The sequence below is a fragment of the Felis catus genome, chromosome C2, assembly GCF_018350175.1.
Source record: "Felis catus isolate Fca126 chromosome C2, F.catus_Fca126_mat1.0, whole genome shotgun sequence".
Classification (NCBI taxonomy): domain Eukaryota; kingdom Metazoa; phylum Chordata; class Mammalia; order Carnivora; family Felidae; genus Felis; species Felis catus.
Window position 1 is genome coordinate 58,764,635 of NC_058376.1, and position 27,506 is coordinate 58,792,140.

The following is a 27,506-nucleotide window of genomic DNA, read 5'->3' on the forward strand; positions in this document are numbered from 1 at the left end:
CTGAGCTGTCAGCACAGAGCCAGATGCGAGGCTTGAACCCATGAGGCGGAAGACCGTGACCTGAGCTGAAGTCAGATGCTTAACCAACTGAGCCACCCAAGCACCCCACATACATTTGTTTTTTAGTGTCTATTGGTGAAATTCAGCGACAATAGTTTTGCACGCAGTTAAATTTCAACAGAGCAACTGGCGTTCAGGTCATATGAGGACAGTGAAGTTAATAAACACATAGTAGGGGCAGTTTAATCTGAGGGCAGCAAGAAAATAATAAGATAGTTATCAGAAGTGGCTCAACGGGTCAGCACCAGATTAGCATCTTTTCCCCTTATCTTCTTTGTTATTCTTCTTTCTCATACCCACCCCCCTTTGCTTTCCCTACCAGAGCAACACTTTTTTGGTTTCCTGAAACCTGTGCTCCCCCGAATTGCAATTCCGAGACCCCAAATAACAAACCTTTGTTCTTTTTCAGTTTCGCCTCCTTCTGTGGATTAACACCTGCTGAGCAATGCAGACAGCCATACCTCTGAGCGAGAGCTCAAACGATTGAGGTCTCCCCACCTCCCCCCATTTCCTTTTTCTCTGGGTCCTTGTAGAGTGGAAATGGAAAGAGTGTATGTTTTTCCCAACACTTTCTCAAAGTGTTTCCAAAACGGCCACCGCTAACAAATGCACCGTGTTTCAGATGGGGAATTTACCCACGAGACTGGAAACCCCAACCGCTGGCTCCCGCGAGTGGGTGTAGCGGTGAGGACTCCAGCGGGGGAGGCGGGGGCGGCGAGGAGAGCCACTGCAGCAGCTCCGCGGGGCGGGGACCGGCCGCGCCTTCTAGGCTTCTAGCTCCTTTAGCGAGAACCCTCGGGCTTTGCAGCTGAGGCCGGCCATCCCGCGCGGCAGGGAGCGACGATGGAGAGGCTGGTGAGCCGGGCCGGGCGGGACGCGGGACGGCGGGCGCGGGGTGGGCGATGCGGCGCGCGTGGCCCCGGGCTGGCGGCGGGCAGAGCTGTCTGTGGCTTCGGTGTCTGTCGGCGCTGGCCCCGCGACGCTTCACCTGGGGAGGAGCGGATTTTGCCTCCGGAAGGAGGTCTTCAGGCCGTTCCTGGCGGCCCGGGTCCCTGTCCCAGTGTCCTGGAAAAAGGATGCTGCCGGGAGACGCTTCTCCCGGGCTCTTTCGGAGGGGAGCTGGGCGGGGAGGCGCGCTGGCGGCCGGCGGGCCCTCTGGGCAGTCCGGCGGCCTGGCTTACTGGCCGGGGCCCGAGGGCGGCAGAGCACGTTCTGTTGTACCCTGTCCCAAGGAGGGGATGGCGGTGCTGTTCTGGCTCCGTGGTGGCACCCAAAGCCGGGGTGGGGCTGCAGGATTCAGGGCTCGCTCTCTCCGGGGGAGCTCGCTCCCTCCTGGGATACACCGGCCTCTTTTTCCATCCTCCGGTCCCTTTGTCTTGAGAGCCATAAAGGATTTGCCTTGAGAGCCTATAAATCCGGGTTAAACCCCAGGATATCCAAGAGAGACAGACCTTTGTTTATTCAGGACCTGTTTACTAACTGAATGGCAGCCTTTTTATTTACGCTGCTATAATGAAAAGAAATAATAACAATGAATAAAACAGTTAAAATCCAAATACAAGTAATACCTCAAGGTAATTTTTTTCAGATGTAGTTTACTGGCGACACCACACAGCCAGTCATTCGGCATCTTAACAAAGGAGTATGGTGGCCTGCGAGCTAGTGTTTCCTGGCGCTGGACGCTTCTGATCTTCACAGCCTTCAGAGAAGGAATTTTACAAATAAGGAAACAAGCAGAGAGGTTAATTTTTACATGTCCATGTGACTGCATGTGATGGGATCAGGATTTGGACCCAGACACTCAGGGGAAGAGGCTCTGAGCAGTTGGTTGCCAGAGGCACAGGTCTCTGTGAACCTTGGCCTTGTCGGCAAAGAGCTCCTGGATTTCTCCATTTAATATTTGTACTCCCTGTATATGATGTGATTCGTGGATTTTTTTAGTTACCTAACATGTCTTGGTATTTACTGTATCTTGGGCGCTGTATTAAGTATTTTAAATGCTGAGTTGTTACAGCAACCCGATGAAATAATAACGATATTCATTCACCGCTTATCTGTGTCACTCACTATTCGGGGATCCTTACATGTACTACTTTGTTTCGTCTTTTTAATAAAAGAGTTGGGTGCTGTTATTTTGCCCACATCTTGGAGAGGTAGAGTCATTTGTCCTGGCTCACGCATCCTGTGTTTGTGCTAACCCAACTCATCACCCAGGATAATTATGTATATATTTAATAGCAAGGCTTTCCTCCCGAATTCCCTAGTCTCAATCATTGTGTTTTGCTTCTTAAAAACATTGTCGGCTCCCAGCTTACACACTGCGTTTTGGTGTGCATCTGTTTTCTCTGTTATCCTAAAACACAGATTTTCACTACGAGAACCAATCCGGGGCATATGGTTTTTTAAAAAAATACCATGGAATTAGAATGCCAAAGAAGACTTTTTGGTTTCAGAAGCCAAGGTGTTGATATAGCAAAAGCCTAAGCATTTGAGTTTTAAAAGCCTAAATATGCTGAAAAACCCACGACATATGTTATTCCAGATGGGAGAAACGCAGGGTGATGGAGGAACCAGTTTTCCCAACCCTAGCGGAAGTAAATGTTTTCTAGGCTACGAGAGCAAAGAGGGTCTGTCTGAAGTCTATATTCAGACACAAATTTGTGCTCTGAAAAGGTGGCCCTGTGCCTGGTGCCCATGAGTGGGGAGTTCAGGGAGGATGATAAATAGAACTTACAGGGAGGTGTTGAAATCCAAGAACAGAAAACACCTGTGCCTTGCTTTCTTGGGGGCAACTGTGGAAAGAGACCGGCCTCCCCATCATGGTAAGTGAGCAGTAAGACAAGAGATGGATAGGCAGAGAACACGCAGAACGTCCCTTTGCTGAACACAGGGAGAATCCAGGAGCACGGAATCAGGAGAACAAAAGAGAAGAAGAGAAGGCACTATAAGCACAAGGTTTAATTGTTTAATTGCTATGACCATGATGTCTTGAGGGGAACACGGCCATCTTAGAGAATGCCACCGTGGAGAGATGGTTGTAACCGAGGATTAGCAGCCCTGCCCCGTGGCTTGGCATTGTGTGAGCCTCTAGGAATGGAGATGCAATGCAATGCCAGAGACTGGAACAGTTGTGAAGCGCTGGGGTGGCAGGGGGCTGAATTGACAGAGATTATGTGACATTGACTGCAATGAAGTCTCTACCTCTAGTTGGAATGGCAACGTGAAATAACAATGAAATTTAGTTAAAGAAAAATACAGAGAAACCCACATTTCTTATGTATCTCTATTATAGAAAAATGTAGGGAAAAGTTACATTTCTGGCCTGAACCCCTTACAATCAACACACATGTAGACCAAATGAATGGATCTATGGGGCTACTGTAGAGAGAGGTTAATCTGTCTACATCCCATCCTCTCATCTTATAGTAAAATCATACCCAGAATAACATTTCATTAAATATCACCGTGTAAAATGCCAGGGGTTTCTGCCCGGTCACTTTAAGCATTGAAGAAAAAAAAAAAAGGACATTACTGTTTTTTCAAAAGGTGCGATTCATGTAAAATTTGCAGAATTTGCAGGGAAAAATACTTCAGCAAACTTCAAGGCAGTCACATCTTTCTGAAAGATGGTTACCCCTGAGTTACATTTTTAATGTTAACAGATGTGGATTATTAGGGATGTAAATGCTCTCTAACGTTTGCAGTCTCTGTGTTTTCTGTATGTATTTATGGCAGTTTTTTTTTCCCCCTGACCATCCTACATCTTTGAGACCTTGCTGTTCACAGTAGTGGCTTTGAGAGCAAGGCCTCCAATCGCTAGGGATTGCCATAATGGATGAGCCACACGGTTGCTTTTCCCTTCCCGTATCCTGAGCACAGTCTTTTATTTCTTCCATTTATAGTCCCTGGTTCTACATCCAAAGAACCAAAGTTCTCTGGTGGTTAAAACTTCAGCTGCAGCATTTCTGGAGGTAGCAATGAGATGGAAGCTTCTTGAGCTTTTTGTCCACATCCAAATGCCCATTTCTCTGCTTTGCTTTCTGTCTTCAGGTGTTCGTTGGGCTCTTGTGTCATCTGTCTGCCTACAGACTGATTTGGTTCTTCGCAGCAGTGAGGCTCTGCAGGGCGGCCCAAGGTAAAAAGTTATGCAATTCCCCTGTGTGGAGTCTAGGAAACAAAATTTCTGGGATGGAAACATTTGGCCACTGTTGTTTGGCCTGTGCTAGTTCATTTGTCTGCGTGAATTATTTAAATGTGTAATTTGCTTGGAGGAATGGGAGTGGTTCTTTCTGCTTTCCACATTTTTGTTTTCAAAGTGGAAAAAGACATTGGATACTTACAAACTGTTTTCATAGATTATACCAGACGTAAAAAAAAATTCTTCCTAATTTAAGATGTTTTTTACCTATCAAATCGAGTAACTTCTAAATATCATTTAAACATAATTCCCTGTTTGTAAAGATAGGGAAACGCTTGGGGAGTATAAATTAATATACCCTTTTTAGAAGGTATTCTAGCAGTAAGCTTTTTAAATGGGGTTGCCCCTTTTTATAGAAAACTATGGAAAAGAACGAAATATTGAGGTTCCGTAGGTTCACAGTCTGTTATGTAACACATGCTTGTGCTGTCCACTTATCTGCTGAATTTCCTGATTGGGCCAGACCTGTCTGCTCTGTTTCATAGGAAATCACACCTCACTTTGCTGCTGGCCTGTTATCACCTTCTATGTGATGTGCCTTTACGACAGCCTTTACAGCTGGGGGCAGGGCAGGTTTCACACCATCCACAGCACAGGCTTCACCAACTGACTGGGGGAATCTAAATGGAATTCTATAGAAGCATCAAAGAATCATAAACGTTCTCACCAAATTATTTCTTCCATAGTCAAAAGAGAAAAATCACCTAAGAAGTTAAAACTCTAGCTTTGATTCCTTTTCTACTCTCCATTCTAAAAGCAGCAGTTTCTTCAAATCTTTGCTCTGCAAAATCTCAAGGAACTTTCAGAAAACCCCAATCCCAACGGCAGGTATTGCTTCTAGAACTTTTTACATCTACCAAGAATATGCCTCCCTAAAACTATATATGTATAACATCTATATTAACTCACTGCTTTTATTTTTGGGAGGCGGTGTGGGATTCTGGATATATGTGTGTATTCATTTTTCATTCTCTTGTTTCCTAATGAAATTAGGATTAAATATTTCCCTCTGAAAACTGCTTTATCAGTTTCTTTGGATATCAATACATTATATTCTCCTTGTCACTCATAGTAATTGATTATTCTTCCTATGGTTTCTGGTGTAATTAGAGTTAAAAGAAGCATGTAAATTTCCTGTTTTATTGCATTGTGGACAGTGCTCAGGATCATAAAGTACCAGCTTTTTTTGTGTCCTTTTTTTTTTAATTTTTAATCTTTATTCATTTTTGAGAGAGAAACAGAGTGTGAGCAGGGAAGGAGCAGAGACAGAGGGAGACACAGAATCTGAAGCAGGCTCCAGGTCCCGAGCCATCGGCACAGAGCCGGACGCAGGGCTCAAACCCGCAAACCGTGAGATCATGACCTGAGCTGAAGTCGGATGCTCAACCGACTGACCACCCAGGCGCCCCATTTTGCGTCCTTTTTCAAGTTCAATTTTGGGCAATGTTTGTAGAGATTGTATGTTCTCTTTGTTTTTTCTTAAATATTTATTTTTGAGAGAGAGAGAGAGAAACAGAGCGCACACAAGTGGGGGAGGGGCAAAGAGAGAGGGGGACAGAGGATCTTAAGTAGGCTCTGCACTGACCACAGCAAGCCTGATGTGGGGCTCAAACTTGTGAACCATGAGATCATGACCTGAGCCGAAGTCGGATGCTCAACTGACTGAGCTACCCAGATGCCCCTATGTGTTCTATTTGGATAAAAGTTTATAAATACATACCTATATGCATATACATATATAATTTATATATAATGATTCATATATAAATATTCAGTTTTCAAATCGTCTCTATCCATATATATATATATATATATATACATATATATATATATATAAACTTTATTCAAGAGAGACAGAGAGAGTAAATGGGGGAGGGGCAGAGAGAGAGGGAGAGAGAGAATCCCAAGCAGGCTCCACACTGCCAGCACAGAGTCCAATGTGGGGCTCGAACTCACGAAACTGTGACATCATGGCCTGAGCTGAAACCAAGAGTCTGACGCTTAACCAACTGAGCACCCAGGTGTCCCTTCTCTATCCTTATATTTGACTTTTTTGCCTTATATATATATTTTAATATATGGAAGTGAAACTCTCCCATTATCTCTGTGGGTTTAAAATTTTTTCTTTGCAGTTCTATTGGCTTTTGTATGTGTCGCTTATGTTGTTAGGCATATAAAGGTTTATAATTAATATATCTTATTTTAGATTGCTCCTTTTGTCATTTTGAAATGTCCCTTACAGTGTTTTTATCTTCTATTCTTTATTTTCCCCTTTTTTTAAAGTTTTGATGGACTACCGGTGAAACATTCTAGGTCTTTGAATTTTTCTTTAATTTTTCCCGTATCTTTATCCCTTTGTGCTGTATTCTGAAAGAATTTCATAATCTGATCTTCCTACTTAACTAATTGACTCTTCAGCAATGTCCATTTTGCTAAGTGAGCCAAGTTAAGATTTTATAGATGTCATTTGCTACACCTCTAATTTCTACTATTTACAATGCTGGCTTCTTTTTACACGTAAGATATGACATTTATTCACGTCAAAGTGTTTCTTGATTTATGATATCTTTATTTGTTTGGTAGGAGTTCTTAGGTTTTGTAGAGTTCATTTTTCTTCTTTCATTGTGTCAGCTTTCTCACACCTGTGCCTGTTTGTTTTTATATTGCAGTTTCCTATGGAATCATCTATCATATCAACATGAGTAGCCAGCATTGTGGGGGAAGAAGTTATTGTCATGCCTTATGCTCTGCATTGCATTAAGTAAAAATGTGGGGGTGTGGGGGCGCCTGGGTGGCGCAGTCGGTTAAGCGTCCGCCTTCAGCCAGGTCACGATCTCGCGGTCCGTGAGTTCGAGCCCCGCGTCAGGCTCTGGACTGATGGCTCAGAGCCTGGAGCCTATTTCCGAATCTGTGTCTCCCTCTCTCTCTGCCCCTCCCCCATTCATGCTCTGTCTCTCTCTGTTCCAAAAATAAATAAACGTTGAAAAAAAAATTTTTTTTTAAAAAATAAAAAATGTGGGGGTGTGTAGATTCTTATTTGGCTGCCAAAGCCATCTGTTACGATGCAGCCTCCTGAAGCACTGTCCTGAATATTTCTCTACCTTACGTTCCCGTATTCAGCACTGCTTTCTGGAGGCAGACGCCACTGTTGCTGCCCCTTCTTTTGCAGGGTGTCTGTGTGTGGAATGTATGGGGCTGCTGTATCTTCACTTAAACTCATCACTGTGCCAATTGTCCATTGGCCCTTTCCCTGCTTCTGCCTCTCTGGGCAAGAACACATTCTATTCTATCTGACAGTGTTCAACTTCAACCTCATTCTACCTACTTTCAGTTTCCAAGGATTCTTTACACAATATTTGTTCAGTGGGAGTTTGCTTTCTTGTTTTTCTACTCTGTTACCCTTAAAGATTGAATATACGTATTGGAACGTATATTTCTCTAACAGCTTCAGGCATGTACATAAATGTTTTCTTTGCATTTTTCTCTATTTTTTCTTTTTTTTCACTAGCAAAAGAATTTTACTTACTATTTATTTATTTATTTATTTAATTCAATTTAATTTAAATTCAGGAGAGTTAACATACAGTGTAGTCTTGGCTTCAGGAGTAGAACCCAATGATTCATCTCTTACATATGACACCCGGTGCTCGCCCCAAAAAGTGCCCTCCTTAATGCCATCAACCATTTAGTCCATCCCCCCACTGCCCTCCCCTCTAGCAACCCTCAGTTTGTTCTCTGTATTTACGAGTCTCTCACGGTTTGCCTCCCTCTTTGTTTTAATCTTATTTTTCCCTCCCTTCCCCTGTGTTCATCTGTTGTGTTTCTCAAATTCCACATGAGTGAAATCATATGATATCTTTCTCTGACTGACTTATTTCACTTAGCATAATACACTCTAGTTCCATCCACATTGTTGCAAATGGCAAGATTTCATTATTTTGATTGCCAAGTAATATTCCATTGCATATATATACAACATCTTCTGTATCTATTCATCAGTCGATGGACATTTTTGCTCTTTCTATAATTTGGTTATCGTAGATAGTGCTGTAGATAGTGGCTATTGTAGATAGTGCTATATTGGGGTGCATGTGTCCCTTCGAAATAGCACACCTGTATCCCGTGGATAAATGCCTAGTAGTGCAATTGCTGGATCATAGGGTAGTTCTGTTTTTAACTTTTTGAGGAACCTCCCTACTGTTTTCCAGAGTGGCTGCACCAGTTTGCATTCCCGCCAACAGTGCAAAAGGGTTCTCCTTTCTCCACATCCTCACCAACATCTGTTGTTTGCTGACTGGTTAATGTTAGCCATTCTGAAAGGTATGAAGTGGTATCTCATTGTGGTTTTGATTTGCATTTCCCTGATGTTGAGTGATGTTGAGCATCTTTTCATGTGTCAGCCATCTGGATGCCTTCTTTGGAAAAGTGTCTATTCATGTCTTCTTCTCATTTCTTCACTGGATTATGATTATGATTATGATTATGATTATGATTATTATCTGTTGGGGGGGTGTTGAGTTTGGTAAGTTCTTTATAGATTTTGGATATGAATCCTTTATCTGATATGCCACTTAAAATATCTTCTCCCATTCCATCGGTTGCCTTTTAGTTTTGCTGACAGTTTCCTTCACTGTGCAGAAGATTTTTATCTTGATGAGGTCCCAATAGTTCAGTTTTGCTTTTATTTCCTTTGCCTCCAGAGTCATGTCTAGTAAGAAGTTGCTGTGGCTGAGGTCAAAAAGGTTGCTGCCTGTTTTCTCCTGTAGGATTTTGATGGTTTCCTGTCTCACCTTTAGGTCTTTCATCCATTTTGAATTTATTTTTGTCTATGGTGTAAGAAAATGGTCCAGTTTCATTCTTCGGTGTGTCGCTGTCCAGTTTTCCCAGCACATTTGCTGAAGAGATGTCTTTTTGCCATTGGATAATCTTTCCTACTTTGTCAAAAAATAGTTGGCCATATATTTGTGGGTTAATTTTGAGTTCTCTATTCTATTCCATCGATCTATGTGTCTGCCTATACTATACTGTCTTGATGATTACAGTTTTGTAATACAGCTTAAAGTCCGAAATTGTGATGCCTTCACCTCTGGTTTTCTTTTCCAAATTAATTTGAGTTTTATAGCTCTTTTCTGGTTCCACACAAATTTTAGGATTGTTTCTTCTAGCTCTGTGAAGAGTACTGCTGTTATTTTGATAAGGATTCCATTGAATGTTGTAGAGTGCTTTGGGTAGTATCAACATTTTAACAATATTTGTTATTCCAATCCATGAGCATGGAATGTTTTTCCATTTCTTTGTGTCTGCTTCAATTTCCTTCGTAGGCTTTCTATAGTTTTCAATTGCTTTCATAAGCTTTCTATAGTTTTCTATAGCATACAGTTCTTTTCCTATTAGGTTAGATTTATTCCTAGGTATCTTATGATTTTTGGTGCAATTGTAAATGGGCTCAATTCCTTGATTTCTCTTTCTACTTTTTCATTATTGATGTATAGAAATGCAACCAATTTCTGTACATTGGCTTTATATCCTACAACTTTGCTGAATTCATATATCAGTTCTAGCAGTTTTTTTGGTGGAATCTTTTGGGTTTTCCACGTAGAGTATCTTATATATCATCTATGAAGAGTGAAAGTTTGACTTTTAACTTGTCAGTTTGGATGCCTTTTATTTCTTTGTGTTCTCTGATAGCTGAGGCTAGGACTTCCAGGGCTATGTTGAACAATAGTGGTGACAGTGAACATCCCTGTCATGTTTCTGGTCTTAGGGGGAAATCTCTCAGTGCTTTCCCATTCAGGATGATATTAGTGGTGGGCCTTTCATATATGGCTTTTATGATGTTAAGGTATGATCCTTCTATCCCTACTTTCTTGAGGGTTTTTATCAAGAAAGGATGCTGTATTTTGTCAAATGCTTTCTCTGCATCTATTGAAGGGATCTTATCCTCTCTTTTATTAATGTGGTGTATCACATTGATGGATTTGTGAATATTGAACGAGCCTTGCAACCCAGGAATGAATCCCACTTGATCATGGTAAATAATTATTTTAATGTACTGTTGGATTCGATTTACCAGTATCTCTTGAGAAATTTTGCATCCAGGTTCATCAAGGATATTGATCTGTAATTCTTTTTAGTGCTGTCTTTGTCTTGTTTTGGAATCAAGGTTTTGCTGGCTCCAAGAATGAGTTTGGAAGCTTTCTTTCCATTTGTATTTTTAGAACAGTTTGAGGAGAATAGGTATTAACTCTTCTTTAAATGTCTAATAGAATTCCCCTGGGAAGTTATCTGGCCCAGAACTCTTGTTTGTTGGGAGCTTTTTGATTATAGATTTGATTTCTTTACTGGTTATGGGCCTGTTCAAATTTTCTATTTCTTCCTGTTTCAGTTTTGGTAGCGTGTGTCTAGGAATTTGTCCATTTCTTCCAGACTGTCCAGTTTTATGGCATATGATTTTCATAGTATTATCTTATAATTGTATTTCTGTGGTGTTGGTTGTGGTCGTTCCTCTTTCATTCATGATTTTATCTCTGTGGGTCCTCTCTCTTTTCTTTTTGAGAGGTCTTGCTAGGGGTTTATCAATTTTGTTTATTCTTTCAAAAGACCAGCTCTTAGTGTCATTGATCTGTTCTACTGTATTTTTTTTTTTTATGTTTTATTTATTTTTGAGAGCAAGAGAGAGAGAGCACAAGCGGGGAAGGAGCAGAAAGAGAGGAAGACACAGAATCTGAAGCAGGCTCCAGGCACTGAAGTTGTCAGCTCAGAGCCCGATGCAGGGCTGGAACTCACAGACCTCGAGATCATGACCTGAGCCAAAGCCGGACACTTAATCGACTGAGCCACCAGGCGCCCATCTACTGGATTTTTTAATTCTATATTGTTTATTTCTGCTGTAGGATTTATTATTTCCCTTCTTTTGTTAGCTTTGGGCTTTATTTGGTGCTCCTTTTCTAGCTCTTATAGGTATAAGTTTAGGTTGTTTATTTGGGACCTTTCTACCTTTCTTGCTTCTTAAGATAGCCCTGAATTGCAATGTATTTTCCTTTTAGGACTGCTTTTCGTGCATCCCAAAAGGTTTGGACTGTTGTGTTTCATTTTAATTTGCTTCCATGTATTTTTTAACTTTGTCTTTAATTTTCTGGTCATCCCATTCGTTCTTTAGTAGGATGTTCTCTACCCTCCATGTATTTGAGGGCATTCCACCTTTTCTTTTATGGTTGATTTCAAGTTTGATACTGTGATCTGAAAATATGCATGATATTATCTCAGTCTTTTGGTACCTGATGAGGACTGATTTGTGACCCAATATGTGATCTATTCTGGAGAATGTTCCATGTGCACTCTAGAAGAATGTGTATTCTGCTGCTTTAGGATGAGATATTCTGAATTTATCTGTTAAGTCCATCTGGCCCAGTGTGTCATTCAGAACCTTTGTTTCCTTGTTGATTTTCTGCTTAAATGATCTGTCCATTGTTGTAAATGGAGTACTAAAGTCTCCTACTATTATGGTATTAGCAGTGAGTTTGCTTAGGTTGTGATTAATTGATTTATATATTTGGGTGCTTTTATGTTGGGTGCTACAATTGTTAGCTCTTCTTGATGGATATACCCCTTAAATATAATATAATGACCTTCTTCATGTCTTGTTACAGTCTTTGTTTTAAAATCTAGTTGGTCTGTTATAAGTGTGGTACTCTGGCTTTCTTTTGATATCCATTAGCATGATAGATGGTTCTCCATCTCTTCACTTTCTTTTTTTTTTTAATTTTTTTAATGTTTATTTTTGAGAGAGAGAGCAAGCAAGGGAGAGGCAGAGAGAGAGGGAGACAGAGAATTGAAGCAAACTGTGCACTATCAGCACGAAGTCCGATGTGGGGCTCAAACTCACAACTGTGAGATTATGACCTGAGCTAAAGTCAGATGCTCAACTGAGACACCCAGGCGCCCCTCCATCCCCTCACTTTCAATCTGCAGGTATCCTCAGGTCTAAAATGAGTCTGTTGTAGGCAGCATATAGATGTATCTTGTTTTTTTTTTTTTTAATCCATTCTGATACTCTGTGTCTTTATAGTAGGACATTTAATTCATTTACATTCGGAGTGCTTATTGAAAGATGCAAACTTAGCGCCAATGTGTTACCTGTAGATTTTGTGTTTCTGGTAATGTTCTCTGGTCCTTTGTAGTCTTTGCTGCTTTCTACTCAGAGAGTCCCCCTTAGAATTTTTGCTGGACTGGTTTAGTGGTCACAATTTCCTTAGTTTTTGTTTGCCTGGGAAACTTTATCTCTCCTTCTATTCTGAATGACAGCCTCATTGGATAAGGATTTTGACTGCATATTTTTCTTATTCAGCACATTGAATATTTCCTGCCATTCTCTTCTGGTCTGTCAAGTTTCAATGGACAGGTCTGCCTCTAACTTTATGTGTCTACCCTCGTAGGTTAAGGGCCTTTTGTCCCTAGCTGCTTTCAGAATTCTTTCTTTGCCTTTGTATTTTGCAAGTTACTTTATGATATATCATGATGTTGACCTGTTTTTGTTGATTTTGAAGGGAGTTCTCTGTGCCTCTTGGACTTGGATGCCTGTTTCCTTCCCCAGATTAGGGAAGTTCTCAGCTATAATTTATTTAAATAAGCCTTTGCCCCTTTTCTTGCTCTTCGTCTTCTGGGACTCAATGATATGGTATTATCTCATTTAATAGAATCGCTTAGTTCTCTAATTCTCCCCTCATGGTCTAGTAATTTCCTTTCCCTCTTTTTCTGCTTCATTATATTCCATCATTTTATCTTCTATTTCACCTATTCTCTCCTCGGCCTCTTCGGTCCTCACTGTCACTATATCTAGTTTATTTTGTGTCTCATCTATAGCATTCTTTAAAATTCATCTCGGCGAGTTCTCAGGTCTTTGATCTCTACAGCAAGGGTTTCTCTGGTGTTTTCTATGCTTTTTTCAAGCCCAGCTATTGGGCTTATGACTGTTATTCTGAATATATTTATATTGTTTATATCTGTTTGGAGCAAGTCTCTGGCTGTGATTTCTTCTTGATCTTTCCTTTGGAGAGAATTCTTCCATCTTGTCATTTTGGCTAAGTTTCTGTCTTTTGTGTATTTTAAAAGCATATTATGTGTCCTATACCTAAGAGTAATGCTATATTAAAATAGGGTCATACACTCTTGAGGGCCTGGCACTCTGGGAAGTGTTTCTGGTGTTTTGTTGAGTGTACTCTCTTTTTTTTTTTTTTTTAATTTTTTTTTCAACATTTATTTATTTTTGGGACAGAGAGAGACACAGCATGAACGGGGGAGGGGCAGAGAGAGAGGGAGACACAGATACGGAAACAGGCTCCAGGCTCTGAGCCATCAGCCCAGAGCCTGATGTGGGGCTCGAACTCCCTGACCGTGAGATCGTGACCTGGCTGAAGTCGGACGCTTAACCGACTGCGCCACCCAGGCGCCCCATTATTATTATTATTTTTTTTTATTAAAAAAATTTTTTTTTCAACGTTTATTTATTTTTGGGACAGAGAGAGACAGAGCATGAACGGGGGAGGGGCAGAGAGAGAGGGAGACACAGAATCGGAAACAGGCTCCAGGCTCCGAGCCATCAGCCCAGAGCCTGACGCGGGGCTCGAACCCACGGACCGCGAGATCGTGACCTGGCTGAAGTCGGACGCTTAACCGACTGCGCCACCCAGGCGCCCCATTGAGTGTACTCTCTTCTTGCATTTTGGTTGCTTTATGCCACTGGTCAGTCCTCCGCAGAGCTCCTCCTTGCTTGTACTGGGGAGTGTTTGGACCTTTAACTAGATGTGCTTTGATTTGTTTGTTGAAGCAACCCTGGGGGAAGAAAGGAAGGGGAGGGGAGCCGGATCCCATTAAAAGAGAAAAAAGAAAGGGGAGAAGAGAAAACCAAATAGAAAATCAAAAACTGTAAGGCTGATTCCAAGGAAAGTGAAAGAAAAAGAAATTGGGGGGGGGGGGCGGTGAGGAAAGCAGAAGGAAAAAGAAAGGAAAGAAAAAGAAAAGGGTTTAAAAAAACAAATAAAAAATATGTAATAAGAAATGACAAAAAAACAAATCAGAAAGTCTGAGCCTGATTGCAAAAGAAAAAAAGAAGAGGGATGAAAAAAATGAAAAAAGAAACCCAGAGTTGTCTGTTGGTGTGTGTTTGGGGGGTGGCTGTGCTGGTCTGGACGCAAGGCCGGCTGTGTTGGGTCAGTCTTGTTTCAGTAAATAAGCAGTTGCTAGGCATGGAGAGGAGGGGTTAGGTGTAAGTGTGTCCGGCCTCCACTGGGGGCAGCTGTGCTGCTCTCTGAAGTCCCACCGCATTGTTGTTAGGGGGGAAAAAGGGACGTCCTCCCAATCTAGGGGTCTCAGATTGGGATCTCAACTAGGGATTTCAACCCACGCTGTTCAGGCAGTCCTCACAGAATAGCGAGGGCGGTCAGCTTGCCCTGCGCCACAGTTCTCCTGTGCCTTCTCCTTGGCACTCAGTTGGGATTCAAAACCCAGAGTCTTAAAGGACTGGCGTGACAGTGATCTGCTCTCCTGCTCCAGAGTAGAGCCTTTCCACCCCGCTGATGAAAGACCTTTGGCTCACACCTGTGGGGTCTTTTGTCCTTGCGGAGGCAATAAACTCTCTTTCTAAAGTAGTCCAGGAAGGGGATTGTTCTCTTCCATTGTGCCCCAAAGATCACTACATCATGCTGTGCCCTCTGGGACCAGCTCCCTCCTCCCCGGGATTGCGTGCCACAGCTCTGCTCCAAAGAAACTCGTGCACTTCCAGAACCTGAGAGTTTCAGCTCCAAAGACTGCACAAACAAACTAGTACACTCAGTACTTTTCGCTCCCTAGTCCATGGTCCAGAGAGGTTTTCCTCTTGTGCTAACTCACTGCTGTGCTTTCACAGCCCCTCTTTGTTTCCCTTTTGTCTCTTCACAGAAGGGGTTCCCACTTCTCCATAACAGCACTATTTTATCTCCCACAACTCACACACCCATGCATCTCAATCCTGCCAGGCTGTCTCCTTCCAACCGTGGAGATCCTTCTGTCGCTCCGCAGATCTATTTCCTGGGTGTCCCAAGTATTCTGACCTCAATAAGGCTATGTTTGAAGGACAAGGAAAATCCAGATCCCCCTTCTTCTCCACTATCCCCCTTCCTCCAGCATTTTCCCCTATGTTTTCTATATTTAACTTTGAACATGCATTTTTAAATCAGAAAAATGTGTACTTGTATGTATTAAATTTTAAAATATAAATGTTCTTTTATGATTCTATGATAAAAGTGGTGACCCAAGATGAAGAAGAGCTGCTGAACACACCTGCTTCCTTAAGATGCTCTCTGCAAAATTCCGAGGAAGTCTTGATTGTGACATGGCAGAAAATCAAGGCTGTAAGCCCAGAAAACATGGTCACCTTCAGCAAGAACCATGGGGTTGTAGTCCAGCCTGCCTATAAGGACAAGATAAACATCACCCAGCTGGAACTCAAGAACTCAACCATTACGTTCTGGAATACCACCCTGGAGGATGAAGGGTGTTACAAGTGCCTCTTCAATACTTTTGGTTCCGGGAAGATCTCAGGAAAAGCCTGCCTCACCCTCTCTGGTGAGAATCTCTGATAATACATTGTCTCTGGCTAGAGATGTTGTTTTCAAGAATGTTTGGAACATGGTGGTGGTGCCTAGTTTTTCAGGATCTTAACCTCAGAAAGGTTTATAAGAAGAAACTTAGCCTCTCATGTCTACCATAACGTAGTTATGGTTATTGGAAGAGTTCGTGGGGCCACATTGAATCTCTGCCTGGAGTTATCTTTGCTCTGAGGAATTGTGTTGTCAGCAAGGGTAAATTAAGGACGATGGTGAGGATAATGGGGTTCTCCTAAGTAGTGATATGATTCTGACCTGGCTTTGCCATTAACAATCATGTGACCCCGGAAGAGTCCCGTCCACTCTCTGAAGCAGAGTTTATTTATCTACACAATAAGTATAAAATAGATTATCTGTAAAGTCCCTAACAGCATAAACATTTTTGGATCTAAGGAAAGAGCCAGATTGGGATAACCTGAAGCCAGTTATGTGGTACCTCTCATTTTGGTTTAATGTAGTTCTCTCGGGATTGAAAGGGGATGTACCATAAAGGCCTTTCATACCTGAGGCCAACTAGAGATTTAACTGGATAATAAGCATTCTTTTACAATCCAGTAGGGTTAGTTTGACAAGATTCCTCTCCTTTTAACTGACACTTAACTGAGATCAAGAGTTAAGTGGGAATGAGGCATAACTTTGGAGCATAGCACAGTTGGTGGTAGGTTTCGAAGGGAAAAGACAAATTTAGACATAGTTATCAGGAATGTTAAAGTGAGAGTTTGAACACACTAAGAATATTGGACCTGGGGTAAGAGGATGCTCAGTAGACAAGAGTGCAAGGGACATATGGCAACACCAAAAAAAAAAAAAAAAATAATATATATATATATATATATATATATATTTCTTTCACTTATTTTTGCCTATAGTGAATCCTCTCTGCAGAATCTTATGTCAGATTTTCTTCTTGATTCTATGTCTTCTGTTCTGTCTCTTTGTATCCTTTTTTCCTCTCCCCCTGCCTCCAATCTTTCTTCCTTCTTTCCTTTCCTTTTTTTCTCTCTCCTCCTTCCCTTCTTCCTTCCTTCCTTCTTTCCTTCCTTCCTTCCTTCCTTCCTTCCTTCCTTCCTTCCTTCCTTCCCCCTTCCTCATCACTTTTCATCTTTTTCCTTCTTGTGTCATTCTCATTTCTGTTACTTTTTCTTGTTCCCCTTCTCTCTCCATCCTCCTCCTTCTCCTCCCCCTGCCACTTCTTCCTCCTCTTCCTCACCTCCTCCCCCTCCTCCTTCTTCCTCCTTCTTCCCTCTTCCTTCTTCTTCCTTCTTCCTTCTTCTCCTCCTCTTCCTTCTTCTTCTTCTTCTTCTTCTTCTTCTTCTTCTTCTTCTTCTCCTTCTCCTTCTTCTTCTTCCCCCCATACTTTACCCTTAATATTTTGTAACAGTTTTTGCCTGAAAACCACACTCCCCTGAGTCTTCCGGGGAACCGCATTCTTTTCCATTCTGACCCTTTCCAGCCACATCTTACAGCCTTCATCTAAGTCATCCTTGGATATACCAGAGCACCTTGCCACCCAGTCTCACCATGTCAACCCTACTCATCTTCCCTCACTTTTATCTGTCTTCCCCCAGTGCCCCTTGACATTAGTATCTGGGTACGCTTTGGAAAAAGCCACAGCCCTTTGGCCCCATTTCCTCCAGCCCACTGTCACCCTCCCACCTCTTGAAACTCTAAGGACAGACCAGGCTTTCATTTAGTTACTGCCCTTTAATTATCTTGAGGGCTCTGAAGCAACCACAGGAAAGCAAAACTGCATTTGCTCAGCAGAGATAAACTGCACATTGAAAAATATACGATGGCAATGAATTCATCAGTCAAGGGACTTTTGGAAGGGAACAGGATTACAGCTGGACTAAAATAATATCCTTTTCTCATTAACTACTTGTTTTAACTCCATTCAGCTGATCTCCAAGGTCTTTCCAACTGTCATTCTGTGATTTTCTAGTTATGGGCATGTGAATTTCTAATTTACATTTTTTATGGATATTCCAAGCAGGGACTTTCCAAGTCTCCTCCATGCATCTCATTCCCTGGGCCAGCTCCAAGCAGAGAAAGGCCATCCTTAAGCAGCAGCCCCTCTATGGGCTCTCTGTTCTGAAACTGCCCTGGTATTTCTGAGAAGTGCAAGCTACCTGTATGGAAGTGCTGATTGGTGACTATTGTCAGACTATGAGAGGGATACCCAGAAGAAGGCAGAGGTGCTACATTGCCCGTGGAAAAAGAGAACAGAATAATTAAGCTCTGGACTGTATGGGAAAGAAGATGCCCTTTATCCATTCAGCTAATTCCCCTGCAGAGAAACGACAGAGAGGATTTTTCTTGTTGCAGGGTTGTACTAGGCCAGTTTCCATCCTGCCGGCCAGAGAATTAGACACAGGAAGAACTGAGATGCCCCAGTTTGGGTTGGATGTGCCATCTTATGTCTTGAGCCCCCAGTGTCTTTCTGTACAGATCTTCCTTCATCCTCTGAGGAGAATGTGGTGCTTAACTGATGGCAGACCATCATTTTTTTTTTTTTTTGTCCCAGTACAGCCCACAGTGTTCCTTCACTATAAATTTTTCGAAGACCACGTAAATATCACTTGCTCTGCCAATGCCCGCCCAGCCCCTGTGATCTCCTGGAAGGTCTCTGGGTCAGGGATTGAAAACAGTACTGAGATTCTCTCACACCCCAATGGGACCACGTCTGTCACGAGTGTCCTCCAGGTCAAAGACCCCAAGAGCCAGGTGGGGAAGGAGGTAATCTGCCAGGTGCTACACCTGGGGACTATGACCAGCGTCAGGCAAACTTTGGACAAAGGTAAGAGAAGGTGGGCAAAGATGTGTCACACACCTGGAGGGTGGTGAATGTTTTGCGAGCCTGTTGGTTTCTTAGCAAAGGAGCTAGTAGGAGAGAGAATGGCATAAGTGGGGAAAGAAAAACAGGGTTGAGGAAGCCAATAAAGCCAATTTTACTTTGGTAAATGTGGTATGTTGCCCACATATCAAGTGTTTTTGCTGAGATCCATCCATTCATTTATTTTTCCACACTGCTGACATTTACTGAGTATCTGTTCTGTGCCAGGCTTTGGGACTGTTGAAATGTGACAGTAAGCAAGGCTCAGTCCCTTTGCTCAGAAAGCTTCTGGTTTACTGGGAATACAGAATGGGCAGTTAGAAAACTGTGTGTTAAATGCTTCAATAAGAAAGCTACGGTGCACCCTGAGAGGATTGAGGGCGGGGAGCTCAATCTGGAGGGATCAAGGAGATTTCCTGGAAGAAGTGACCTCTCCAATAAAGGCTTTGGTAATCTACACTGTGGAAAAGGGGCAACAGAGGTTTTAAGAAAGAGGCCTATCGGAAGGTGTTTTCCTCACCCCTTTGAAACAAACTGCCTCCTGTTCAAAACCCCTTTTGCTTTCTTGTGTTTTTCTCTAAACTGCTATCTCTGGGTCTCATGGATACAAGAAGTAAAGGTTCTGGGTGGGAGAATAAAGGGAGTGGCCGTTTTAGAGGCAAGACACTTTGCGAATAGTCACGGTTTTCTTTCTCTCTGTGGTTCTGAGGCACCAACTCTGGATGAGGCTGTCTGTAATAAGCCTCCTAAAAAGATATTGATGGGTTTTGTTTTTTTTGTTTTTTTTTTTTGTTTTTTTTTTTTTGTTTTTTTTTTCAGGGAGGATTTTAAGCAACAGAGCTTGGAAAAGCTTTTTCCTATGTATGCCTTATTGGCGTGGTGGCCTCTAAGCAAAATTTCCTGTAGTCATTTTTGGGGTCCTTGTAAAAAACAGACGAATCAAAAAGTTGACATTTAGGTAAATTTGGTCAAAAGATATGCAGTGTTAGATCTGGATACTTGTGAAGAGATCCTCATTTTCAGCCAAGGCAAAGGGTCAATTTCCCTGAAAAACAAGAAGCTGAAAAGGAACAGGTCTTCTTTCCCAAGAATGCTAAAATCGACTTATGTCACGTATAATGTGTGAACATCATTTCTGTAATGTTTGTTCTGCGAACGCTTACTAAAAGTCTCCCGCGCTTCGAGCACGTGTCAAGCACAGAAACTGTTGAACTTAGACACATCTCTGTCTGAAGGTGCCCGATTCAATTATGATGTAACCAATCCCTTTACGGAGGTATGGGGAAGATGCTGGAGACTCCCAAATCAGGAGGCTCTTCCTCCCGTCTTTGTATTGCAGAGTGATGCTGAGGAACTTTGTTTGTTGGCAGGTGGAAAGAGCTTTAATAACAAAGATGCAGATTAGAAGACATACAGTAAAAGCATTGAGATGAGTTACTCCTGGGGTCGGAATCATGAGATGCATGATTTTTTTTTTCTTTCTATTACTCTGTATTTTCCAAAGCGCCCTCAATAAATATATGACTTTCACGGACCGTAAGGCAAAGAATATGCACTTTAGAGGCAAACCAAGCTCTGACCAAGCCCTGGTTCTGCTGCTTACTACTCCGATTCTGGGCTTGCTTAACTTCTCTCAGCCTCAGTTTTTTGTTCTATTGTTGTTTGTATATGTGAGATAATAATAATAATACCTAACTCTTGGGCTGTTTTGAGGACTAAATGAAACCACACATTCAAAGGTCTTAAGAGATAGCAACCACATAAACCGTGTGGTTAGATTATTATTAACTAAATGCTATCGAAATAATATAAAGCCATGAATGTAAACTTCAATAGATATATATTTAAGGGTAGTTTTCATTTTAAGCTCAGTTCTAGGAAAAACTAATCACAACTGTTTCTCTATCCTTTTTTGCCTCAACAGCGTCTTATGACTTTGTGTCTCCTTTTTCCCCCTCAACATCTATAGGCTTTTGGTTTTCAGTTCCACTATTGTTAAGTATTGTTTCCCTGGTCATTCTCCTGGTCTTAATCTCAATCTTATTGTACTGGAAACGTCGTCGGAACCAAGACCGAGGTGAGTGATCACGAGAAATACACAGGAGGAAACAAATGACTTTTTAATAGCAATTTGGGGGGGGTCGCGTGAAGACGTAAATAAGGGGTGGCAACAATGTGTTTTGTTCGCTGTTTCCAAAATACCTGAATGTTTCTGGTATTTTAGAACACGTCAGCGTCATTTTCTTGCAATTGGACGTTAAAACTGGATGCTTCTGCTTTTTGTTTCCTAAGATCATTTAGTGGCTAATTATTTGTAACTTGAGAGTAAGGGTTGATGAGAGGAAATGTGGAAAATGTTGATCCAACCATTGTTGAATCAGCTGATGGCAAAACCAGGGAGAGAAGTCTCAGCGTCCACACTGTGTTCTTCCACTTATTACTGAGAAGGACAATCTCTTTTCTTTTTACAGCGCTCCCCAGGGCCAGCTCCTCCATGTAATAGACTCTGACATTATCCAATATACTCACTAATTAAATAGTATTTTCTCTGTTATACTCTTACTATGTCTCAAACACTATAGGCAACATGTAGGCAATCTTCTAACTACATTATGTCATTCTGTCCTTATAGACTGCACATTTTCTCTCTGTCCCCTACAACATCGATCACAACATCTTATGTATATTATTAGGTGCTCAATAGTTGTTCATTGAAATAGTGAATGAATCAGTGGATGAATGGATGGGTGGATGGCTGGCTGGATGGATGGAAGGATAGACTTTGAAAGTGATGTTTTCAATTCTCCTTTTCTTATTGTAATTTCAGTAGCTCATAAATGCTGAGTCTAAAGCATTGTGAGATATTATAAAATGAGACGCTGTAAAACAAGAGGAGTCAGCTAGAAAGAGAGAATTAAATTTTTTTGTTTTCTGAAGACAGTGCATAATTTATTAAAGTTAATGCAAAGCTGCAGTTTATGGCATGTTGATGGGGATTTCCGAGGGTGAAAGGCTGATATGGGAGTTTTCACCATCTCAGATAACTGTAAGGGAAGGAAGAAAATGTTGGTTTAGAGTGTTATTTTAAATTTCTATTAAAAACTTCACTGAAGCGCTACTTTTCCCCCTTTTTCTTTTATGTCTCATGAGCTATCTCTCATGTGCTAGGTTTTTCAAACACTTAATTTTGCATAAACCTTATATAAACACCAGATTAATGTCATTTTATAAAAAACAACAAATCTTCAGTGCCAGTGATCCCTTTGCAAAAGTAGTCAAAAGAATGTGTTCTGTGGGGAGAGGGGATTACATATCAGATAATTTTATTGCATATAAACATAAGCCCGTAGAATTCATTAGTGCTCTGCAGAATGTCAAAGGCAGAAGGCTGTTTGACTCTATCCAGACGTTTCGTTTTTCCAGTTAGGAACTGAAGCCAGAGAGGGAAATTGACTTTTTTCCTAAGGTCACACAGCTAGTTAACAACAGGTTTAGGACGAGAACCGTGGCCTTGGTCTCCTGACCTCTGCCAGAATGTTCTTCCAGCTGTGATACCCTGGACTTCTGACTTGAAAGGCACTATTGGGTTGCATTTATTTTAGTCTTAGCTTGCTGTTACTGCTGTATTCTTTTGGGAAGTACGAAGAAAAAAAGTATGAAGTGTTCAAATTTGTTTTAAAAAGTCCCTGTTGGACAAGAATCTTACAATGCAATCTATTCAAGCCCAAGGTAAATTCCACTAGAATGGGGCATTTGAAGAATAATTGTCCTTTGTTCATTAACTCTTAGGTTTTCTGGGAAAAAGAATTGTTCAAGGCCTTTTCCAATTCCTGAAGCAAAGGGAGTCAGCTTATCTTTGTACCCAGGCTTTTCTCATTTATGAAATAAACACTTGCACCTCTCTAGGATCTTGTAAGCACTAGAATTGCTATTTACTGATGATATCTTCATGACATATGGCCAACTCAGTTAATTACACTGAATGTGAAGTGGCATATTTTGGGTGGCTGAATTGTTTTGTGGGTTTCAAAAATGTTAGTAGGTCCCATACACTGAAATAGCTAGTAAAACCAAGTGTTTGTTATTCTGGAGACTTAAACACTCAGGACCAAAACTTAAGTTATACAAAAAGTTGGCAGAAAGGGATGAAAACCATCGGAGATACTGACGTTTAAAATTTCTTTAAGTAACAAATTTTGATTATCAGTTTGTGATGAAAGTGAACAGTCCTACTACATTTGCTTCCTACTTTTTCCCTACCCTTGCTTTGGGTTTTCCTTTTCTCTTCTCTTTGCTTTCCATCATCTGAAAACATAAAACTTTTGGATGGGCAGGGGAACATGATGATCAGTCAAAAATGACACCAAATTTCTGGACCTGGTTACTGGAAAAAATGGCAACTGTTCAGAAATAAGGAAGTGAAGAGGGGGAACTAAATGTGTGTGTGTGTGTGTGTGTGTGTGTGTGTGTGTGTGTTCATAGTTCATGGAGAAAGAAAGAGGAGAGAAAGGATGAATTAATTCTTGCACTAGTTGAATGTGGGCAAAGAAATCATCTCTGAGAAGCTGCTGGGTGGTAAGACAAATCTAGTTAAGTAAGGATTTGACTCTTTGTTAGGTCCATAACAAACGCAACAAAAAAGCTTATTTTAGACCAAAATCACTTATTCATTGCTCGCAAAAGCACAGCAAACTTACAGTTTCAGGATAGAGGGGTAATCTGTAATGATGATGTTATTTTTGTACAAATTAGGATCTATTTTTCTTGTGATCCTGTTTAACACCAGAGAGAATGTTGTTCTTTTCACCAGGAAAGGTGTCCTCTGGAGGAAGGTATGGTGAGTTAGAGGCAGTTTCTCTTTGTTGCATTCCTGATAGGATCAGATCACAGTTACTTCCCATGAGACTACAACAACCAGATAATAATAGATTGATAGGTTTTAAAAAAAATCCCTTTTATTTTCTTTCATGAATGTAGTGCTTTATTACTGAAATAGAAAGTGAAAAAAAATAAAATTTCCTAGGGAAAATTTCCCCTATTCTATAATATTCTATTAAAACCCAATTGAGGTCATAAATTTTTCCCTTCCACATATACTACAATGAAGTTAAATTTGGGATTGAAAATAACCTCTTATTTCTCGTTAGTCAACCCACCAATGATTACGTGCTTCTCAGTAACAAAAACCTCACGTGGGGGCAGATCTGAACAGATAATCATCTCACTTTTTGAAATGTTTGAGTAGCAGTTTTCTTTTGTTTGATTGAGTCAAAGTATAAGTGGAAAACAGTAAAAAATTTACACAACCGTAGGAAATGCCTATTCCAAACTTCACTTTTTCTTCAAATCATCCAGCTATTTTGTAACAAAGTGGTTTTTCCTTCACCAACATTATCTGTATAATTACCTTGAATTCTTTCACTTCACTTCATAATAACCTGACCTTTAAATGGGCTGTCTTTTCATTGATAACAATGGAGGTGTTGATAAAACACTGTGCCCTCAGTGGAATCATGTCGCTTTCTCTTATTTTAAGCTTAGTACTATGTCAAATACCAGAAGTGCTCAATAATTTTGATGGTGAAATAGTGATTAGTTGTAAGGGCAATACAAAAAATATTTGTTTCCAAAAACAAATGCAAATCTTTGCTTTGCGTAATAATTGTACCTAATGTCTCCCTAATGCAGAGTGGTTGTGGGGGTGGGGGTGGTCCTTACCCCTACCCCAGTTTCCTCAGAGCTCCAAACAGAAGAGATGTGGCACTTTTTATGAGAGAAGTGTTAAGCAACCTTTACTGAACTGCTTAGGTCAATACCGCCGGGAGAAATCTTGCCTTCCAACTGATTTTTCTACAAAAGTTTACACTCCAATGGGTGCAGATGCCATCCATCATCTCAAAATGGCAGGGCATGATCTGATTACAGAGTCATTGGCCAACAGAATCTTAAGCCCGGGCATTCTTGCCTGAGCTGCTTTACGTCTTTTACCACAGATAGTGGATACTGGGCATATTGGCAAGTTTAAAACATTGCAGTTTCTGGTGAAGAGTTACTTACGATACTTAACGATTTACATAGAGAATGAGAGGTGGCACCAAGATAAAATCCTAGGCCTTTTACTTGACTAACTACACGCCTTGAGGGGAGGCCCACATCCTTTCAGTTTATATGCTAGAAATCTGATAGCCCTTGAAAGGCCCTCCATGTGTCTTTTTTGTGACACATGAATGCTACCCAATGTCTAGCAAGTTAATATCCACAGGAAGCAAAGCTCAAGGTCTTATAAATAAAATACACATAGATCATTTAAAATTTTTTAAAAAAAAGTTTTTTTCTATGTTTATTTATTTTTGAGAGAGAGAGAGAGAGAGAGAGAGACAGAGCTTGAGTGGGGGAGGGCAGAGAGAGAGGGAGACCGAGAGTCCGAAGCAGGCCCCAGGCTCTGAGCTGTCAGCACAGAGCCCAACATGGGGCTCGAACTCACGAACTGAGAGATCATGACCTGAGCTGAAGTCAGACGCCTAACTGACTGAGCCATCCAGGTGCCCCAGATCATTTGGAATTCTTTAATGTTTTTTTCACTTGTAGTCTTAAGTGATTCTGCAGAACATTTTTTCCTAGAATTACCTGTCCTTTTATTTTTAAGCAATTACATTTTTTTTAATGTTTATTTTTGAGAGAGAGTGGGGGAAGGGCATGGAGAGAGAGATGGACAGAGGATCTGAAGCTGGCTCTATTCTGACAGCAGAGAGACCGATACGAGGCTCAAATGCATGAACTGTAAGATCATGACCTGAACCAAAGTCAGTCACTTAACCGACTGAGCCTCCCAGGAGTCCCTACCTATGTCCTTTTAAAGAGTCACAGTGTCCTTGTGTCACATTGGATCAAGAAATGTCCTTATCTTTGCCAATTAAATATGCACAGGAGTATTCTGTGTTTAGTGACCCTTTTGTTATTTATAGAAATACATACCACTATGTGTAGAAATTATACATGTTTGAAGTTAATATCTTGTTCTTTCTTTTATCTAGAGCCCTAGAAGACTCACACAGAACCCTGAATATTATGTCCTGGTCTACTTGAATCTGATTCATGAGAAAGGCAGGAGGAAAAGGGTCATTCTCCAAGAACAAAAGAGGTAGGGGTAAAAGACCTAAGAATTTCGAGATTTCCTTCTGCCGTGTAAGCGACCCAGTGCTGGTGAGTGTTCCAAAAGGAAGTCATTTCACCTCTCAAGTCTGTTGTAGGACTTGATTTTGTGAAGTAGGGCAGTGTTGTCCTGTTGAATGGACTCTGGATCAGTAGCCACAACTCAGAGACTGACTCTGGCTCCGGCTGATGGCAGCCCCACGTTCATCACTTTATCTCAATGAGCTTCCACATCTGCATCCAGAAAATTAAGAAGTTGGACCAGATAATTTGCCATTCTGCTCTAAAAACTGATGTAATTCCAGGAAAGAAAATGAATAATGAAATGAAAAAGAGAAAGGAGAATACAGAAAGGTGTTGAGGACCAAAGAACTTTTCTGAGACTACCTTTAACCTTTCTGTTGATGTTCCTTCTCTTCTTCCATATTGTTCTTAGGTCCATGAGTCTGTTTTTTCATGTGTTTCTTCACTGCATTGTTAATAGCTGGTCTTTCTAAAGTCCTTGGTTTCACTGCTATATTTCATGTTCTTTTGTGACGTTTACCACAATGAATGTGGGACTGAATTTACTGCAAAATAACATCGGCAACCTTAACTTTACTTATCTATTTTTAAAGAAGAATAAGTATTGTTAGTCCAACAGCTCGCATATTTAAAAAAGTTTGCATTTCCTGTCCCATTTGACTCATAAGATGTCAGTCCTATTTTAGTCGTTGTGAATTCAAACTTGTGTAATGAAAACATATGATAAGAATAGGCATTTAGGAAGTTTTGTAAATAACAGTCAGTCAATTCAAATGCTTTTCTCTCCTGTCTTCTTTTCTCATGAGTTAACTTCTCATAATAGCAGAGAAGGCATGTATGGGTTTATAGATCCCTTTGGTCTAAATATATTTCCCTTTCCTTTCCTTTCCTTTTTATTTATTTATTTTGAGGGGGGATGGGACAGAGAGAGAGACAGAGAGATAGAGAGAGAGAGAAACTCAAGCAGGCTTCATGCCCACCACCCTAGGATCATGACCCAAGCTGAAATCAAGAGTCAGACACTAAACCAACTGAGCCACCCACGTGACCCCTAAATAGATTTTTCGAACTAGTGGAACAATTTTGAACTCTTATTACTCACAAGACCAAATTAGTGACTTTTTCAGTATTGCCTGCTTTCTTCTCTCTACTCTATGACTAAAACTTAACTTGTTTTCACTGTTGAATTGGATATTTGTATATTTAAGCCTTTCATATGTTATTTAATTCTGTATTATTTCATATATTTGTATTAAAATACTGAATGATTAAAAGTAAAAGTGTCAAGGCTAAATATTTGGTTCATGATACTCTTTTGGGGAATGTGGTAGACATTAGTGATAATCTTTATACTTTCCCTCTGTGTGTGAAACCCTCCCCTCCCATCTATCTCTCACCCACTAGAAGATGCCACTAACATTTCTGATTAGTCACAAAGTCACAAATCAGACATCCCTGATCTAGCCAGAGGGAGCTCTGTCAGTTTGGTAACTGTGTCCATTTGATGTGATATGGTCAATTTTGGAGCCCTTCCTTGCATGTGCTCTTTTGAGGTTGCTTTTTGACACCAACCTTTGCAAACTGATTAGCTTACACA

General features: G+C 41.0%; 1 protein-coding gene across 3 annotated transcripts; it reads left to right on the forward strand.

Annotated features, from left to right (window-relative positions):
* The first annotated feature begins 54 nt into the window (after positions 1 to 54).
* On the forward strand, positions 55 to 27,189 carry CD200 (CD200 molecule). Of its 3 annotated transcripts, XM_023260130.2 has the most exons (6): positions 56 to 915; positions 4,111 to 4,195; positions 15,539 to 15,859; positions 18,425 to 18,697; positions 20,703 to 20,810; positions 25,768 to 27,189. In XM_023260130.2, exons 1-6 carry the CDS (start codon positions 904 to 906, stop codon positions 25,773 to 25,775), a joined length of 807 nt encoding a protein of 268 aa, XP_023115898.1. In that variant the 5' UTR covers positions 56 to 903; the 3' UTR covers positions 25,776 to 27,189. The 3 variants fall into 3 exon arrangements, with proteins under 3 accessions (XP_023115899.1, XP_023115898.1, XP_019695271.1); XM_023260131.2 differs by lacking the exon at positions 4,111 to 4,195 and having other exon boundaries at positions 55 to 915; XM_019839712.2 differs by lacking the exons at positions 56 to 915; positions 4,111 to 4,195 and having other exon boundaries at positions 15,641 to 15,859; positions 18,430 to 18,697.
* The last annotated feature ends 317 nt before the right edge of the window (positions 27,190 to 27,506 follow it).

What these genes read in the sequence shown, in the direction of transcription:
- CD200 (XM_023260130.2), top strand. An exon ending in GCTCTGCAGGGCGGCCCAAG is followed by an intron (nt 4,196 to 15,538) that starts GTAAAAAGTTAT and finishes CTATGATAAAAG; the next exon opens with TGGTGACCCAAGATGAAGAA. An exon ending in CAGGCAAACTTTGGACAAAG is followed by an intron (nt 18,698 to 20,702) that starts GTAAGAGAAGGT and finishes CAACATCTATAG; the next exon opens with GCTTTTGGTTTTCAGTTCCA.